Raw genomic sequence first — 20,942 nt, forward strand, 5'->3', positions numbered from 1 at the left:
ATAAATAAAAGCTCACTTTTTCAAAATAAACTATTTTCCTGCGGTCACGCTTATAACTATTTTAATGTAACAAAACAGAGTGCCAAAGGTAATGCTGTGAAAACAGATCCTAAGCAGCAAAGTGCTAAGGAGATGCCTTATTAAACTCCAAACACTTCTTAAATTTGTTGTTAAAAATCAAATCTGAAATTTCATGCTATCGTATAACAGATATAGAATACTTACATTAGGCAAAGAACTTTCCAGAAAACAACGTAAGAGAAGAGCTAAATCCTCTGAATTTAAACTCTGACCCATCAATGAAACCAAAATTTCGATCAATACTTTTTGACATTCTAAAATGAAGAAATGTATATATTAAACAAAGCTTTGCATAAGGCTTCTGTGACATTGTAGAATTACTGTTCTGATTAAAAAGACTTTATAACTGAGTCGTTCATGATGTTAAGGATGCTGATCTCTATAGGGTGGCGCACAGAGTGCACTGTTCTCCTAATTACATCCTGGAGAATAGATTTGCATATTTTTTTTACCCAGAATCCCTAGCGGAGCAGGAATGACTTGTACTGCCGTACTGCCTATGTAGGCAAACACTCTCCCTGATGTGTACGATTGTCCCCTGACCCTGTTCTGAAAGAGTCATATCAAGAGCCAAATACAGCTTTGCAAAAAAGATTTACCAATCCTTCCTCTCCTCCCGCTTTCTCAAACTCAACATGGAGAAAACAGAGTTTATCATCTTCAGCCCATCCTGTATGGCCCCACCACCTGACCCATCCATCAAAGTTAATGGAACCACAATTACCCCTGTCCCACAGGCCCGATGCCTTGGGGTAACCCTGGACTCTGAACTATCCTTCAAGCCACATATTCAAGCCCTCAACACCTCCTGCCGCCTCCAGCTCAAGAACATCCACCGAATTCGCCCCTTCCTCACCCAGGAAACTACCAAGATGCTCGTCCAGGCCCTAATAATCTCCCGCCTAGACTACTGCAACACCCTTCTCCATGGACTCCCAGCTAACACCCTCGCCCCCCTCCAGTCCACCCTAAACTGCGCTGCTCGCTTAATCCACCTCACCCCCCGATCTTCACCAGCTGCTCCCCTCTGCCAGTCCCTCCACTGGCTACCTATAGCCCAGCGAATTGAGTTCAAGCTACTAACGCTAACACACAAAGCCATCCACAACCTGTCCCCTCCATATATCTCTGACCTAATCTCCCGCTACCTGCCCACACGTAACCTCAGATCCTCCAATGACCTCCTGCTCCGCTCTGCTCTCATCCGCTCCTCACACAACCGTCTCCAAGATTTCTCTCGTGCATCCCCCATACTCTGGAACTCCTTACCACGACACATAAGACTGACCCCCACAATCACAAGATTCAAGGTGGCACTGAAGACTCATCTATTCAGGAAGGCCTACAACCTCCAATAACACTATCACCGCACCGCCATCTGTACAGTCTCCCCCCTCTGCTTCTGTCTCTATCCCTCTTCCCTTATAGATTGTAAGCCCTCGCGGGCAGGGCCCTCTACCCCACTGTGCCAGTCGGTCACTGTTAGTATTATATCTACCTGTATATTCTGTGTACTGTATGTAACCCCCAAATGTAAAGCACCATGGAATTAATGGTGCTATATAAATAAATAATAATAATAATAATAATAAAACATCTTGGCAGAGTTTAAGTTGAAAACAAAGAAGAAAAATCAAAATAAATCACCCCTTGACCATTTAAAGTGGCTCTATCATTAGATTTTGGCCATTTGAGATAACCATATGCCTGATTAGCTTTTAAAAAGGCTATTCAGGTGCTGCTAATCATTTTTCCCAAGACCTCCCCCCGTTTTTATGATATATCAGTAAAATGATATGCTAATGAGCCCCTCCGTGCACCCCCCGCATCATACCATGCTCACGTCCACCTCTGTTGCTTGTTCTCTAAAAGTCGTCCTCCTCCTCCCTGCGAGTAATCTTGGGCATGCGCAGTAGCAATACACCCTATAGTACACAGTGAGCTCTGTTATGTCAGCGTTCCTATGGCAGTGTCATAGGTTTAAATGGAAAGTTGCAGGTTTGTCTTCTCCGCTCCTCCCACAACACTAACAGCTCAGCTACATCATGTTCTGCTGTGATCTCCTGTCTGGGTAAACTTCTGCTGTGCCCCCCCCCCCCTCCTCACCACCGCTACAATTGAGGAGGGAGCTTGATTCTGTATATCTACACCAACTGATACTGCGCATGCCCGAGATTGCCGAGAATACAGATGCGTATTGAAATCTCGGTTTCAATATATCGTCTGTATTCTCGGCGATCTCAGGCCTGCGCAGTGTCAGTTAGTGTAGGTATACAGAAAAAAAATGGAAAAAACGATTAGCAGCACCTGAAAAGCCTTTTTAAAGGTTATTCAGGCATATGATTATCTCAAATGGCCAAAATCTAATAATAGAGACCCTTTAAGTACATGGCTACAAATTGCCATAAGGGCAGGGCTTCATTTTTCAAAACTGACGTGTCACTATTTGGCAATAACTTTGAGATGCTTAAACTTAAGATTTTGAGGCTGAGGGCCGTTGCGAGAACACTGGTTTTTTGGTTGCAGATAGAGATGAGTGAACACTATTCGGAACAGCCGTTGTGAATAGCACGCTCCCATAGAAATGAATGGATGTAACTGGCACACGGGGGGGTTAAGCGACCGGCCGGCGGCAAAGTCTGTGTGTCGCCGCATCCATTCATTTCTATGGGAGCATGCTATTCGGAACGGCTGTTCCGAATAGTGTTCGCTCATCTCTAGTTGCAGATTTTGTTGTGTTTCTTTGAGATCTAGTAAACACCATCATTTCTGTCCAGGCCTGTTTCATGAGCTTTATTTATTTATTTTTTTAATTCTGTTGAATCATGGTTGAAAAGCAATGTCTGACTTTCATTTGTTCATTTTCATAGAATTTTTATTTATTACTTTTGTCAGATTCAGATTATTTCTGTGACCATTGTGGGTTTTTCTTTAATTAAACGAGGGTTACCAACAATTTTGTCCATGAGTGTAGGTTTAGTATGGGTTGGAGATGATGGACTGAGGTCTTCATCCAACCTCATCTACTATGTAAACTGAAGATATGCTTGTGGTGTGGAAAACATATCCTTCATAAAATATACCCATATTGTGTGCTTTATAAGATGTACTTTTAAATCTATACAAAACCATGTAATTAAATATATATTTACTGTGCTTATTTGATTTGTATTATTAGATTTCTAGTCATCATTAGAAATTTTTCATGATATGTCTATATCTACTGAGGTACTTCATAATGTCTGGAAAAAAAAAGTTGGATACCAAAGCATAAAAAGCGAATAAAGCAAAATATTGCAAATTATATTTCTGAACTGATTTGCGTGGTATGAACATCTGTATGAAAATGAGATTATTTTGAACTCTGAAAATTGCATATTGTTCCAAATTTTCAAAAAAGTAGCGTGTATTTTGCATTAATTGTATATTGGATTAATTCAGTCTTAGGGTTTTAATAGTCCTTAATAAAGGTTATAATTATTATGTTTTTAGTTCTCACCTCCAGTGACGTTAGTTCTACTATAATGGTAGGTCAGCACCTATCAGTGAAATACTTCTATCGTTAGCATTGTTTTACATGATACAGAGGGCTGCATCTGCTATGAGTATCTTGTCTCAAGTGACAGATTGAGTACCTGAGTGGGACAAGCTGCAGTGGTCTGTGACATCAGACAGAAGCACCAAAGAGAACAGGGAGCCATGCCAGAGTCCAGGTGAGGTGAGAAACACTGTTTATTATAATTGATCACCTTCCCTGGGCCTCTTCTAATTATACTCTGGGGTCTTAAATACAGTAATAGCTTGTGAGTGCCGAACCCCAAAAGGTTCCTGAAACCTGAAATTCTTGGAATTGTGTGTGGCAGGGCCAGTATGGAATATTATACTATTTAAAATGGGCCAATGTAAAATCAGTATACTATGAGAAGGGGCCACTAGAAGACATTATACTGTTTGAAGGCCACTATGAGACATTAAACTATGTGAAGGGACCACTAAGGATCATTGTATTGTGTGGAGCGACCACTATGGTACAGTCCTATGAAAAAGCTTGGGCACCCCTATTAATCTTAATCATTTTTAGTTCTAAATATTTTGTTTTTTGCAACAGTCATTTTAGTTTGATATATCTAATAACTGATGGACACAGTAATATTTCAGGATTGAAATGAGGTTTATTGTACTAACAGAAAATGTGCAATATGCATTAAACCAAAATTTGACCGATGCAAAAGTATGGGCACCTCAACAGAAAAGTGACATTAATATTTAGTAGATCCTCCTTTTGCAAAGATAACAGCCTCTAGTCACTTCCTGTAGCTTTTAATCAGTTCCTGGATAAAGGTATTTTGGACCATTCCTCTTTACAAAACAATTCAAGTTCAGTTAAGTTTGATGGTCGCCGAGCATGGACAGCCTGCTTCAAATCATCCCACAGATGTTCAATGATATTCAGGTCTGGGGACTGGGATGGCCATTCCAGAAAATTGTAATTGTTCCTCTGCATGAATGCCAGAGTCGATTTGGAGCGGTGTTTCGGATCATTGTCTTGCTGAAATATCCATCCCAGGCGTAACTTCAACTTCGTCACTGATTCTTGAACATTATTCTCATGAATCTGCTGATACTGAGTGGAATCCATGCGACCCTCAACTTTAACAAGATTCCCGGTGCCGGCATTGGCCACACAGCCCCAAAGCATGATGGAGCCTCCACCAAATTTTACATGGGGTAGCGAGTGTTTTTCTTGGAATGCTGGTTTTTTTTGTATGACCAAACAACTCAATCTTTGTTTCATCAGTCCACAGGACCTTCTTCCAAAATGAAGCTGGCTTGTCCAAATGTGCTTTTGCATACCTCAGGCGACTCCGTTTGTGGCGTGCTTGCAGAAACGGCTTCTTTCTCATCATGCTGTAGCTCTTTAGAGGTGGTCTGTGCATTGTCCTTGACTGTTCTCACCATTCTTCTTTTCTGCCTTTCTGATAATTTTCTTGGCCTGCCACTTCTGGGCTTAACAAGAACTGTCCCTGTGGTCTTCCATTTCCTTACTATGTTCCTCACAGAGACAACTTTTTGTATCCTTCCCCTGAACAACTATGTTGAACAATCTTTGTTTTCAGATCATTGGAGAGTTGTTTTGAGTAGCCCATGATGCCACTCTTCAGAGGAGATTCAAATAGGAGAACAACTTGCAATTGGCCACCGTAAATACCTTTTCTCATGATTGGATACATCTGGCTATGAAGTTCAAAGCTCAGTGAGGTTACAAAAACAATTTTGTGCTTCAGTAAGTCAGTAAAAAGTAGTTAGGAGTATTCAAATCAATAAAATGATAAGGGTACCAACATTTCTGCAACGGTCAAATTTTGGTTTAATGCATATTGCACATTTTCTGTTAGTACAACAAACCTCATTTCAATCCTGAAATATTACTATGTCCATCAGTTATTAGATATATCAAACTGAAATGGCTGTTGCAAACACCAAAATATTTAGAACTAAAAATGATTAAGATTAATAGGGGTGCCCAAACTTTTTCATAGGACTGTACATTATACTGTGTGGAGAAGCCACTGTTGGACATTAAATGTTGAGCTCTGTTGGACATTATTCTTAAAAGGGGTCTCCAAGGATTGGATAAACTCTAAGGGAACTGGCGCAGAAGTAAAAGTAATAAAAATAAAAAATAAAAAAAACATTCCTGTTACTAGTACTCTGCCACTGCAGCACATTCTGTTTCACTCCTGGCCTCATTAGCCAGAAGTCCTGCACATCACATGCAGGGATTGGTGATGACACTTATCAGGGGTCAAGTGGGAAGCAGGACTTCCGGTGACTAAGGTACGGTGCACAACCATACAGGTTTTGGCAACTCCAGTGGAATTTGCTTATAATTTATCACCAACATAAAGTACAACGGGAAAAAAAAATAAATCTTAAAATCGTTTGAATTTGGGTAAGTGTATTATAACAATATTAACATATAAAGAGACTCATGCCAGGTATGGAAAATTGGGATTTATCATCAAGACCAAAGCTGGAAGCAATAAAAAAAAATTACAACACATTACTAACCTTGCACCTCAGAATCAGTACTTGAGAAAAGAAACTGAAACCCACTTAGCAAGCATTTTGCTGTACCCTAAAGTGAGAAAAAAAAATATAATGGTCAGTAACTTTTCAGACAGCAATATCATTTCATAGAGCATGTGACTCAGGACCAAAATGTAATGCACATTAATTAAAAATGCTTTCTGTCTGAAAACCTCTCTGAAGCTTAGGCCACACTTTATGAAATCAGAACTTTTTTTTGCTGCAGATATTTCAGAATATTTTTTTTTTTTTTTAAGTTGTGGTTGTTCTTTTTTGAGCCAAATCTAGGAGTGGATTGATTTTTTGGGCTGGCTGCTCTGTTAGGAATCAAATGCAGCACCACGCAAAATAGTGAATCGCAGCACCAAGCACACTGATCAAATAGCACAAAAATTGTGCTGAGCGTCCAGCGTACTCCGAGCTGCACCAAACCCAACCCAACCCTCCAGAGATGCTCACTAGAGCTCCTGATGTTGGGGATGGAGTAGGGCGACAGCCGCAGGGGTTCCGGCTCTTCTCCTAACACCCTAGTTCTTGCCATGTAACCAATTCCACTTCTGTTTTTTCTGTTGTTTATCTGACTTTTTTATTTCTGTATCAGCGCTACCCTGTTTCCCCGAAAATAAGACATCCCCCAAAAGTAAGGCATGGGGGGAGGTTTGTTAAATTGCCTAATATAAGGCACCCCCCAAAAATAAGACATCCCCAAAAACACTGCAGCCGGCAGAACACTGTGCACGATGTTCCGTGTGCACAGGTATGCCGGCTGCTGCCTCTGCTGTGATACCACTGTTCCTGCTGCTGGGAAAGCATCGTATGCTGCGGGGAGTCCACTCTCCCAGCTCATCCCACAGCAGCCGGAACAGTGGTATCACAGCAGAGGAGGCAGCCAGCATTCCTGTGCACACGGAGCACAGCGTTCAGCCGGCTGCAATGCCCACTAAGTGAGTCTCTCCGGCACAACCGCCGGAAGCCTCGCTAATCTCTGCTAAGCCCCGCCAACCACTTCCACCACCGTGACCAACAGCAGCACCAGCGCTGCTATGAAGATGGGGAAGGTAACTAGCATATCTCCCAGCACCACCTACAACCGGCAGTCATGCCGGCACTCCGTTAAGGAAGCGCCGACATGACTGCCAATTGTCCCCCGCTCCAGCCGCTCCATAAGACTTCCCCCGAAAATAAGACAGGTCATATATTTTGGAAGATAATTTAATATAAGACACTGTCTTATTTTCGGGGAAACAGGGTAGGGGTGCATTTTGCCTGTCTGGTCTGTTTTTTTGTCAGGCGTTAAGATACGATAACATAAGATAAGATCATTTTAAATAATCTCACCATGGGGCAATGCAGTGTGTTACAGCAGCACAGATAATCCAATAATATAAAATACAAAATAAGAGCACAAAAAGCTCCACAGTGGCATTACGGTGACAGTAGGTACAGATAAAAAAAGATAAAGGTAATAAGATAGTAGATTATGGTGTACTTCCAAGTAGATGATAAAACGTAACTTTTAATAATATTGTTAAAGCCCCCAATATGGAAGCAAATTAATTAAGACGTCTAAACACCCACTCTAAAAATTGGTGCTATCGGAAGTCTTTCATCCCTGCTCCGTTTAGACTGTGCAGTCAACATCGGGCCTAATGTAGATCACTCCATACAGAGAATCGAAAGACATTGAAGTGATATCCTTCCTACTATCTTATTAACCCCTTCCCGCCGATGGCATTTTTTGATTTTCGTTTTTCGTTTTTGACTCCCCTCCTTTTTTTTCTAAAAGTCGCCATATTCCGACGGCCGTAACTTTTTTATACGTAAGTGTACGGGGATGCATAGGGCGTCTTTTTTTGCGGGGCCGGGTGTACTTTTTAGTTCTACCATTTTCGGGAAATGTTATTGCTTTGATCACTTTTTATTCAAATTTTTATCAGAATCAAAACAGTGAAAAAACGGCGGTTTGGCACTTTTGACTATTTTTCCCGCTACGGCGTTTACCGAACAGGAAAAATATTTTTATAGATTTGTACAGCGGGCGATTTCGGACGCGGGGATACCTAACATGTATATGTTTCACAGTTTTTAACTACTTTTATATGTGTTCTAGGGAAAGGGGAGTGATTTGAACTTTTAATACTTTTTATATTCTTTTTTTTTTTTTTTTTTTTTGCATTTATTAGACCCCCTAGGGGTGTTGAACCCCAGGGGGTCTGATGACTAATGCAATGCATTACAATGCTAATGCATTGCAATGCGAAAAATCATCCTCTCTTTTGCAGGCTGCATAGACCAGCCTGCAAAAGAGAGGATTTGCAGACAAGCCTGGGAGCCTGTACAATAAAAATTCCAGCTACAAATTAATTTATCATCAAGGAATATTTCTGAACTGGAGGTTATGGTACTTTCAAAGGGTCTCATTTGTCCCCTCAACACATCTGGATCTTTTCACATGGGTAAAAGATATCTCATTATTTGCTCGCAAATTACGCTGGGCAAAATTTATGTCCATAGTGGAGAAAAGACTCCTACAGAAAGGCGGCCCTAGCAATGCTGAGCTGAGAGATATTGTGATATTAGAAAACTTGTTAGACGAAAGTGAGGGAATTTCAGGTCCAGGTCCCTTCACTGATCTACAAGCTAGAAGTACAGCGACACTCCCGCCTTGTAACACATCTGCCATTGACATCTTTGAAAAGATGGCAATCAGTTCTATTACTGACGTCGCCAAAAGTATGAAGGGCAGTAGACACAATCTAACTACATCAGAAATGACAGCATTGATTAACCTTGAAAAGGATAGAGAAATCATTATAAAACCCTCTGACAAAGGGGGGAACATAGTCATCCTGGATAGGGATGACTATGTTGAAACGTGCATGAATATCCTTTCACATAGGGAATGTTATAAGATCTTGGAAAGGAACCCAACAGGTGCATTTTTGGAAGAACTGAGATGTATCCTGGAAAGAGGATTGGAGGTGGGCATTATTAGCAGGAAGGAGCTAGACTTCATGCTCCCAAAACATCCACGCATCGCCACCTTTTAATGCCTCCCCAAGGTGCACAAAGGGTACCCACCCCTGAGAGGACGTCCTATAGTCTCGGGCATCGGCGGCATTACAGAAGGTGTGAGCACTTATATTGACCATATCCTCAGGCCATTTGTGCTCACCTTGCCGTCGTATGTCCGGGACACCATGGACATCCTCCGGCACCTTGAGGGAGTGCATTTACCATCTAACGCGTTTTTGGCGAGCCTGGGTGTAGAATCCCTTTATATCTCGATACCACATGAGCTGGGATGTCGTGCAGTCGAGTCCTTCCTGCGAGGAAGAGGGAATTACCCATAACGAGTTCGTGGTTGAGCTCATGAAATTTGTGCTGAGTTATAACTTTTTCTGGTTTAATGGTCGCCTCTTCCACCAGCAGCAGGGTACTGGGATGGGGAGTCCTGCTGCCCCCACGTATGCCAACCTTTCTTTGGGGTGGTGGGAGAGGCACCATGTTTTTGCAGACCATCAGGATGAGTGGACTCAGCACATTTTAACATGGTATAGGTACATCGATTATGTTCTTCTAATATGGACAGGACCCCATGACTTGTTCCACCAGTTTGTGTCTAGACTGAACCAAAATGAGCTCAATCTGAGGTTCACAGCCACGATTGACTGCAGCAAGATCAATTTTTTGGATTTAGAAATCAGAATATGTGATGATGGCAATCTTGAGACAAGTCTATACCGAAAGGAAACGGCTACGAACAGTCTCCTTCGGTGGGACAGTTTTCACCCCCGTCCCCTTCGCCAAGGAATTCCGAAAGGACAGTTGCTTAGGGTCCGAAGGAACTGTTCTACAGAGGATGATTTTGCTCTCCACTCCGATGCATTGGAGAGTAGATTCATACAGAGAGGATATCCCACACGAACCATCAGAAAGGCAAGGAACTTTGCCCATAACTGTGATAGACAAGCACTTTTGACACCAAGGAATAGGCCCGCCTCTGACAAGGGATACTATTCGGTTGATTGGCACATATGATCTAGGGATGGAGACGGTGAAAAAATCAGTGAAGCCACTATGGGGGATTTTACAGCAGGACCCTATGATTAAAGATAAAATTTCAAATCACCTTTCCATCATTTACAGACGGGGACGCAACCTCAGGGATCGGTTGGTCCATAGCCACCTAGACACTTATGGACCCTCTACCACGTGGCTGAGTAGGGACAGACTTAAGGGACATTCTGCTGTGGGAACTGTGGAGAATGTGGATATATCCTGAAGGGCAAAGAAGTTATAGCAGCGTCTAACGGTAACAAATACACCATCCGGGACTTTATAAATTGTCGATCAGTGAGTGTAGTATATGTAGCATCTTGCCCATGTGGACTCAACTACGTGGGCAAGACTAGACGTGAGTTCAGAAGGAGAATCCTGGACCACGTGGGGAACATCCGCAGGAGGAAGGATCGTCCCATCAGTAATCACACCTGGGTTAAACATGGAGGCAATACAACTGTTTTAAAATTCCAAGGCATTGAATTGGTTAAGAAATCACCCGGGGGAGGGGGGGAGAGATTGGGATAGAGTGATATTACAAAAAGAGACGCAATGGATATTTAGAATGGATTATGTTAAACCAAAAGGATTGAATGATTACATCTCCTTTATCCCGTTTGTATAGGTGCATCTCAAACTGGCCCTAGAGACCACTAAGAGATGTGGATCAAGATATGCATTATTGAGGAATATAGGAGAGTATATTTATTATTCCTCCACATTCTACATTTAGTGATGTCTGCTGTGTGCCATCTACCCTTCGTGACTCATCAGATTGAGTGATAGAAGTGAGCATAGATATCAATATTGTCATCTATAATATCTTCTATATCAAATGACTGATTGCTGCAAGAAATACATGATTCTGTAACACATTATATCTCATCTAGCTCAACATCACCACAATCTTGCATCTGATGCCGGTTTAATTGGCAGCGTATCATATTCTTAATAGAATGGAGGACAAATGAGGAGAATTGATGAAACACTAAATCTCGGTCCCCTTTTAGACTGTTTGAATAACTCACTTAGGAGAGAGACAGAGCGTTGATCTGAAGAGACAGACTTTGATGGGGCACGAGGCAATGAAATCTGCTGTACATGCAAAGTAGTCTCTATAGCTGACCATGATTCTGTTTAGCTCTCTGACCCTGTAGTACGCTGCGACATTAATAATGGGAGAGTGAAATACAGCAGCTGTGGAAAGAGACATACTCCGATGGTAAACTGTGATAGTGACACTATATGTAGCGGAGCTTTTATGCTTGATCGTGTCTTTGTGTTGACATCTGAAGCAAGAACACGCCCCCTACATGACGCAATGAGGGCTGGGTAGCTGTGCGCGAATGTGGGCTCCTGGTCCGATCATGTGAGGGGGCGTGGCTACATTTGTGTAATGAACTGGAGTCTATATATAACTATGTAGAACTCGACCGCGGCGTCTTACATCGGCGATTACCGGCAGCTCACCATCAGAGCCACGCCGGGAACTGCAGTTATCACTGCAGTTGGGAGTTTGAGTGTCCTTAGGGTCTCGTCATTCTTGTTTGGGGCGTGTGGGTATCGGTGGGTATGGGGTAAACAGGTGATGGGGGGGCGCTTAGTGGTGTTTGGGTGGGGGGTTTAATAGTCCATGGGGGATGGGTGGTTTGATAGTCCATGCGTCTCATCTTCCTCTTGTTTGGTGACAGCTGGACACATACTGGGCAGCGATCTCCACAGTGGCCTCTTCTTCTCCCAGTAGGATGTAGAGTTTCCTCTTCTCGTCTGCAGATGTGAAGTCTGGGATGTGGGCAGAGTGTCTTTGGAAGTAGACTGCATTCACAGCTGAGTATTTGGTGCAGTGTAACAGGAAGTGGGTCTTGTCTTCTAGGGCCCCTTGGTTGCAGTGTTGACACAGTCTGTTCTCCCGTGGCTTGTACGTCTGCCTGTGCCACCCATTTCAATCTCTAGGTTGTGGGCGCTCAGTCTGTACCGGCTCAGGGCTGGTCTGTGTGTGGGGGGGCGTATTCTCTCCAGGTAGGTGGCCATGGTGTAGTCCCTTTGTAGCGATTGGTAGATGGTGAGTTTCTTGGAGTTATTTAGTTTCTCCATTCTTCGATGTACTGCTCTCTGTTTGCCTCTGTGGCCGCCTTTGTTTTGGCCTTGGTATTCATCTGTTGGCGTTTTTGGTTTGGTGGTTGGCTGTTTGGTTGGGGGGTATCGGGTTTTCTCAGGTCTCTGTGGCTTAGCCAGGCTTGGTGGTGGTAGGAGTCGGGGTTGCTCCCTTGAATGTGCGCCTGGAATGCTAGCGCCCTCTTCTGTATGGTGAGCAATAGGGGGAGTCTGCCTAGCTCTGCCCTGCAGGCCATGTTGGAGGTGTTGTGATGGACATGGAGCAGGTATTTGCAGAACTCCAGGCGGAAGGTCTCTGTTGGGCTAGAGTCCCATTTTGGCTGGTCTGGGTAGATGGCTGGGCCCCAAACCTCGCTGCCATAGAGAAGGATCGGGGTGATGACTGCGTCAAATATCTTCAGCCAGACCCTCACCGGTGGTTTGTGGTGGTATAGTTGTCTTCTGATGGTGTAGAAGGTTCTGCAGGCTTTTGCTTTCAGAGTTTCTATTGCTGTTTTGAAACTTCCTGATTGCCTGAGCTCCAGCCCCAGGTAGGTGTAGCTGTTGGTTTTCTCCAGTGTGGAGCTGTTCAGTGTGAATTGTGGGGTAGGGGGCTTTGTTGTGGCACTTCATCTGAAATAACATGACTTTGGTCTTGTGGTTGATGAGTAGGGCCCATGTCATGCTGAATTTTTCCAGCACTGACAGGCTTTCTTGGAGGTCTTTCTCGGTGGGGGACAGGAGTAAGAGGTCGTCGGCATATAACAGGAACTTCACCTTGCGGTTGTTCAAGGTGAGGCCTGGGGTTGGTGAGGCCTCTAGGGCTGAAGCCAGTTCATTGATGTAGATGTTGAAAAGCGTTGGGCTCAGGCTACAGCCTTGTCTGACCCCTCGGGCCTGTTAGAAGTATGCTGTCCTTTTCCCATTCACCTTCACACTGCACTGGTTTCCAGTGTAGGAGCTCTTGATGACGTCATACGTTCTTCCTCCTATTCCACTGTCTAGGAGTTTTAGGAGCAGGCCTGGGTGCTTTACTGAGTCGAACACCTTCCTAAAGTCCACGAAGCAGGAGAATATCTTGCCTCTTCTGGTGTTGTGAACGTGGGTCTTGATGAGGCTGTGCAGGGTGTAGATATGGTCTGTGGTGCGGTGGTTTGGCATGAACCCTTCTTGGCTCTTGCTGAGGATCTCATGTTGTGTGAGGAAGGTGAGGATACTGTTATTAATGATGATGTTGAACAGTTTCCCCAGCGTGCTGCTGACGCAGATCCCTCTGTAGTGGTTGGGATCGTATTGGTCTCCATTCTTGTAGATGGGGGTTATGAGGCCTTTGTTCCAGTCTTGGGGGAAGTGTCCTGCATTGAGAACGAGGGTGAATAGTTTTGCCAGTGCCGTGTGTACTGCAGGAGAGCTGTGTTTGATCATCTCTGGTAGGATGCAGTCTAGGCCACTGGCCTTTTTGCCTTTCAGCAGGGCAATTCTTTCCTGTATATCTTTTATGGTGATTGGTGAGTCCAGTGATTGGTCGGTTGGTTGCATTGGTATATTCCATGGCCTGGTGGTTGGCCCATTTGAAATGTCTTGGTAGGTTGTAGAGGCCGGTCTGTTGGGGCATCTGTGCGGGTGTTGTGTTCATGGTTCTCATGTATAGTAGGATCTGGTTGAGGTCTGATAGATGGGAGTCAGTTGCAATTGTGAAGTCTTCAATGTCTGACAGGTCTGCATCTGTAATGGCGTAGTCCACTACTCTGTTGCCCACTTGGGAGTTTAGTGTGAAGCGTCCTATGGAGTCCCCTCTGATATGTCCGTTCATTATGTATAGTCCTAGGCTTTGCAGGTACAATTGTTTAAAAGAAACCTGACCTGAGTCCTATCGAAAATCTATGGAAGGAACTAAAGCTCAGACTTCATAGGATTTGAACAGTGTTTGTGTGGAAGAATGAGCAAAAATTACACCTGAGCAATGCATGTGACTAGGTTCTCCATAAAGGAAGCGTCTTGAAGCTGTCATCACCATGAAATATTAAATAAATTTCAGTAATCGTGTTCAATACTTTTTCCTTAAGACATTTCTTAGTATTATACATAGCTTAATTTACGGACATCTATGGTTTGAGTTATTTACCTGTGGTTGATACCGACATCTAGTGAGAATTTCATGTCAAAAGCATCCTTAGAAATATATTTACTTAGAAAATTGGTGACATGTTCAATGTAAATTTCACCTGCACCTTGTTTTTAAGGTAAACTGTACCTGATCGGTACTGTTGTCCTTGGTGCAGTAAAAAGAGTAAAAGAAAAAAACATACAGATCAAGGTATTTCCTGTATTAAAAAATTCATGTGAGGGTTCTATAGTGGTGCCTTCAACAATCACACATTTCACTACATGCCTTGTTAATACAGTAGGTGATAAACATGGTTTAAAGGTAACAATCTTACATCTATATTTTAAATAGTTTCAAAAATTATAATTCTTTCATGACTATTATTCTCCTCAACAAACATTTCCCTTCTCTGTAAGACCCGGTTCACATTTGCATTCGGGTTTCTGTGCGGGGAGTCCGTTTGGGGACCCCCCAAAGGAAACTTATACGCATAAAAAGCGGTTACCTAAAGGAAACCCGTGGACTCCATAGACTATAATGAGGTCCGAAAAACACGGTAAGAAAAGTGCTGCTTACAGGACTATATTTCAAGCAGATAGGCTAATGGAATAATGTGAACGCAGATGTGAACCAGGCCTATCCTTTTAAATTACTACTTAACTTACTTGTTGAACCAAAAGCAAAATATTTTTTGACTTCATCTTCAATATTTTCAAGAGGATATGGAAAACTCTGTTGACTAAGGTTGTGCTTGCATGACATCCAGAAAGCAAATTCAGAACTAACACACATATTTCAGGATACAAAACTTCGCCACTTGTGTATAGGTCTTGTTGATCACTTGTACTTCTAGATTCTTCAATCTCTATTTTGACTTCTGCAAAAAAAAAAAAAATTATATATAATCACAAACTCACTAAACACATTGGCCCAGATTTACCAATAATTACAAAGTGTATATTTAGACATGACTGACGCTTGATGATAAATCTGGTCTAAGCTTATATCTCATTTTAGCCAGCTTAATTTAAGCCAGAATTTTACCATACAAACTTGGCTCATTTATGTGCATTTAAATCATGCTCCCTTTTTCTGATAATTCACACTGAGAGAAGGTGACAGGCAGAGTGGTGGAGTCACGGTATATCTTCCCCAGATTCCTGACCTATGTGTGGTCCAGGGCAGATCATGAATAAGCTGCAGCCCAGGTGTGGTGTGGTTCATAGGCTCGCTACTGAGCCATAAAAGGCCACAGATCCTGCACTTCAGGGCAGATCCTTGAAGGAGAGGAAGTGGCTGGGTCTGTCCTGAGAGAGCCTTGTGTTACAGTACAGTGTCGTTTTGGTTGATTCATGTGGCTGGTAGTAAAGCACATGTACAGTTAGTATTTTTTGTTTAATTAGCGCTCAAACAAAAACTCCCATCTCAAGGATCCCATCTATGCCGGTAGTTTATGTAAATTGAAGAATTTTTCTTAATATGTGGCTGTTTATGTGAAAAGGGCCCACACTGTCGATATGGAGTTCTTGGTATCATTGAAACGGTTATGGTGTAACATTGTCAGAAACAGCAAAAAATTTTTTATTGAAAGCACAATTACGAGAAAAAAAGTGAAAAACACAACATACCAAAATTGTGATTTTTTTACCCAAATATGTTTTGGACTATTTTCTCTAATTAGTATCGACGATCCGGGCCCTTTTCACGTAAACAGCCACATATATTTCTTTAGAAATTCTACTTTGTTTGCCTGGTATGTGAATTTATTCCTCACATTGTTTACAGGGTAAACATGAAAAAAAACTTGCTTTGATTGTACTGATCTGCAGAACATTGCTAATGTCATTCTTAACATATTGAACAAAAATCTAAAACTTTAATTTCACTTTTTACGCAAGCATACACAACATCTTTGGTCATTCTCCAAAAGGATTGGAAAAACCTCTCAGCCGTGGGCACCTACAAAAATTTATGCTTCTTTTCAGCCAACAAATTCAGGCTATGCAGCAGGAAAGTGAGCAAATTAATTTTGCTTTCACCAATCTTTTTTTTTTCTTACCTGCACCACCTCTCAGCTTAAACATGTTACACCCCTTCCCCTTGCTATGGACACCATTCCCATTTAGCATATTTCCAAATGAAAGAGATCAGGAACTATGGTACTAAAAATGTGCATTATTTTACATGTAAACAGTGACCAAGGTAATAGTAGGATGATAGGAGTGGAGGGGTAGGGAGTAAATGCGCACACCAAAGTATGATCTTGAACAGTTTATTAAACACGACGCGTTTCGGGCATCTGCCCTTTCTCAAGTGTGATACAAACTATAAAAAGAACAGTCCAATATGGTAGCAACATATTAAAAATCAACATATACAAATTTCCATCGTTAGCCAATGTGATCATCCAAAATCATATAGATACTGACACTTCTTCTTATGGTAGAGTTGGAAGGGACCTCAAGGGCCATCGGGTCCAACCCCCTGCGAGTGCAGGTTTTCCTAAATCATCCCAGCTATATGTTTATCCAGATTCTGCTTGAAGATTTCCATTGATGGAGCGCCCACCACCTCCCGTGGCAGCCTATTCCACTCTCTCACTACCCTCACTGTCAGAAAGTTTTTCCTAATGTCTAATCTGTATCTCTTTCCCTTTAGTTTCATTCCATTGCTTCTTGTACTTCCTTGTGCTAATGAGAATATGGTAGATCCCTCTGCACTGTGACTACCTTTCAGATATTTGTAGACTGCTATTAAATCTCCCCCCAGCCTTCTCTTCTGCAAACTAAACAATTCCAGTTCTTTTAGCCGCTCCTCATAGGACATGGTTTGCAGACCTTCCACCATTTTGGTTGCTCTTCTCTGGACTTGCTCCAATATATCGATGTCTTTCTTGAATTGAGGCGCCTAGAACTGTACACAGTATTCCAGGTGTGGTCTGACCAGGGAAGAGTACAGCGGAATAATGACCTCTCTTGATCTAGATTCAATGCTTGTCTTAATACATCCCAGAATTTTATTAGCCTTTTTTGCAGCAGCACCGCACTGTTGGCTCATGTTGAATTTGTGATCTACTATTATGCCCAAGTCCTTTTCCCCTATGCTATCACTAAGTGTTATGTCAGTCCAGGTAGCTGCAACGGGGCTAAGGGATAGCAGTAGGGAATCTCGCCCTGCACTACTCCCACTAGCTATCCCGGTCCCTGCCTCACGGGTGTGGGTCGGCTGTACTCAGGCTAAGCCTGACCCCGACAGCTCCTCTCTCACTGATTCCGTAGGCCTAGAGGGAAGTGGGAGAAGGAATGCCCTATAAGACCTCTAGGGACTGGAGACTAAAGGGGGTCACCCCTAACGAACAAGTGAAGCTGCTACTGACAGGGACTGACAAGGGTGTGCGCTGACTAACAACACAAGCAGCACACAGGAAAAATGTGGGAAAGGATTCCCCCAAACCAATATGGGAAGGAACCTTAAACTAGGAAACAAACACAGGGAAACTGAGTAGAAATCAAAGGATAAGGCTATTCACTCACACAGTCAATTATACACAGAGGGAGGATTGGTGAACACAGAAGGGAAAACACACAAACCAACTCGTTCACCCAAACCTCCCAAAAAACCAACCACGGAACTTCCTCTATCCCAGATAACCACCTACTCCTCCTGCTAAGGCCTAGCTCTGTAAAAGCGACACTCAGCACAGAACCATGGGAGGCATGGGTTTAAATACAGAGTAGAGACCACTCCTCCCAGGTGCAAATGGGAGGACAGACTAATCAACCAGGAGATAAAGCTGCCTACCATCAGTGCGCACGTGCAAGTCAGAAGGTGTGCACCAATACCCACGACAGGACAACCCCGCAGCGCCAGGATGCCACCCCAGACACTGCGCAGCCAAAAACTCCCCAGGTAAGAAAAATAGAAAGTAAAGAACCTAAATACTCCTAACACTAAGTTCTATTCCTCCCATACTATATATGTTTTTTACATTTCTGTTACCCAGATGTAGAACTTTGCATTTGTCCCTGTTAAATACCATTTTGTTCGCCTCAGCCCATTGTTCCAGTGTGTCTAAGTCCTTTTGAATACACTCTCTCTCCTCTCTAGTGTTGGCTATTCCTCCTATCTTCGTATCATCTGCAAATTTTATGAGCTCCCCAATAATTCCATCGTCCAGATCATTTATAAAGGTATTAAAAAGTACTGGGCCCAGAACAGAACCCTGCGGCACCCCGCTTTTGACTTTCTTCCAGTTCGATGTGTAGCCATTTAGTATTACTCGTTGTGCCCGATCATTAAGCCAGTTGTGAATCCACCTAACTGATTTTTTGTCAAAGCCATACTTAATCATTTTTTCAATAAAAAGGTTATGTGATACTTTATCAAATGCCTTACTGAAGTCAAGATATACTATGTCCACGGCATTCCCTTGGTCCAACCATTCAGTGATTTTGTTGTAGAAGGAAATCACATGCACTAAAGGTTTCAATATTACCAACAAATAGTTTAACCCCTTCCCGCCGATGGCATTTTTTGATTTTCGTTTTTCGTTTTTGACTCCCCTCCTTCTAAACCCCATAACTTTTTTATTTCTCCGCTCCCAGAGTCATATGAGGTCTTAATTTTTGCGGGACAATTTTTTCTTCATGATGCCACCAGTAATTATTCTATATAATGTACTGGGAAGCAGGAAAAAAATTCAGAATGGGGTGGATTTGAAGAAAAAATGCATTTCTGCGACTTTCTTACGGGCTTTGGTTTTACGGCGTTCACTGTGCAGCCAAAATGACATGTCCCCTGTATTCTGTGTTTCGGTACGGTTCCAGGGATACCAAATTTATATGGTTTTATTTACATTTTGACCCTTAAAAAAAATTCCAAAACGGTGTTAAAAAAATTTTTTTCTAAAAGTCGCCATATTCCGACGGCCGTAACTTTTTTATACATAGGTGTACGGGGATGCATAGGGCGTCTTTTTTTGCGGGGCCGGGTGTACTTTTTAGTTCTACCATTTTCGGGAAATGTTATTGCTTTGATCACTTTTTATTCAAATTTTTAGCAGAATTAAAACAGTGAAAAAACGGCGGTTTGGCACTTTTGACTATTTTTCCTGCTACGGCGTTTACCGAACAGGAAAAATATTTGTATAGATTTGTAGAGCGGGCGATTTCGGACGCGGGGATACCTAACATGTATATGTTTCACAGTTTTTAACTACTTTTATATCTGTTCTAGGGAAAGGGGGGTGATTTGAACTTTTAACACTTTTTATATTTTTTTATATTTTGTTTTACTTTTTTTTTTATTTTTTTTTTGCATTTATTAGACCCCCTAGGGGTGTTGAACCCCAGGGGGTCTGATCACTAATGCAATGCATTACAATGCTAATGCATTGCAATGCATTGCAAAAAAGCATCATCTCTTTTGCAGGCTGTATACACCAGCCTGCAAAAGAGAGAATTTGCAGACTGGCTGGGAGCCCTTAACAAGGCTCCCGGCTGTCATGGCAACGGGGGGGGTCGGCCCTGGAGCATGCTCCAGGAGCCAGCGATCCCTGCCAAAATGGCGGCGCCCATGCGCCGCCGGGAAGATGGCGCCTCCGGCGCCTTTGACAGCAGCGCCGGAGGGGTTAATGCCTCCGATCGGTCCGGGGACCGATCGGAGGCATTAGAGCCGGTTGTCTACTGCTTGAAGCAGTAGACACCCGGCGGCTATGACGGCCGCCCGGCTCCCGGGCGGTCGCCATAGTTACAGACCCGACACGCGCCGTACTATTACGGCGCATGTCGGGAAGGGGTTAAAAGGTGTTTGGCTTATCACAATAATATTTACTCTCAAACCAAATGATCCTGAGTAGAGCAGAATACAGAATACAGTGCTGTAGCAAAAGGTGCTTACTAATCAAAATAGTATTTACTATTAAAGCAAAAAGGGCCGGGATATAATAAAAAACAGTACTGTAGTAAAGCTTCTTATAGTTCTTACCTGTGTAGTGGTGAATACCAGTATGCTGCTTCACTTCTGCGTGTCCACCTGCCATCTACAATGCACAGGTGCACACTATACGCTTACTTGTAAACTTAATGCTAGGAACATTATATGAGCGTATGTCTGATAGCTAACTGCTTTCTGAGAATTAAAGTTATCTTACTAGTTTTGAATTAATTAGAAGACTAGGTTATCAATAAATAGATAAGTTAAAGGTATAATACCAAATGGTAACCATTGAGGATTAAATTTACATAAATACATAAAATTTGCATGCATTAATAAAATTTGCATAAAAATGATAATCAATTAAAAACATAATCCAATAGAAATGCACATAATTTTCATATATATAAAAAAGGATAAATACATAAACTTGCAGAAACTCCAAAGTCTTCCAGTTAATATTTTGTTATATCCTCTAAGGTTTCGTTAAGTCCCATAGGGGTTAAGGTGTTAATTTTGTATATCCAGTATATCTCCTTTTTGCTCAGACTCTCAAAACGATTCGGTTGGTTCT

The 20,942-nt window shown here is 42.5% G+C and overlaps 1 protein-coding gene across 1 annotated transcript in view; it reads right to left on the reverse strand.

Moving 5' to 3' along the window:
- LYST (lysosomal trafficking regulator) overlaps positions 1–20,942 on the reverse strand; it is a 393,838-nt gene that overhangs the window by 260,148 nt on the left and 112,748 nt on the right. The window contains exons 8-10 of the mRNA XM_075267816.1: positions 15,100–15,311; positions 6,154–6,220; positions 226–335 (exon numbers count right to left, since the gene is read on the reverse strand). Of these exons, the coding sequence (XP_075123917.1) occupies positions 226–335; positions 6,154–6,220; positions 15,100–15,311 (389 nt within the window). The remainder of the gene's footprint in view (positions 1–225; positions 336–6,153; positions 6,221–15,099; positions 15,312–20,942) is intronic.

Source organism: Leptodactylus fuscus, chromosome 3, assembly GCF_031893055.1.
Source record: "Leptodactylus fuscus isolate aLepFus1 chromosome 3, aLepFus1.hap2, whole genome shotgun sequence".
Classification (NCBI taxonomy): Eukaryota; Metazoa; Chordata; class Amphibia; order Anura; family Leptodactylidae; genus Leptodactylus; species Leptodactylus fuscus.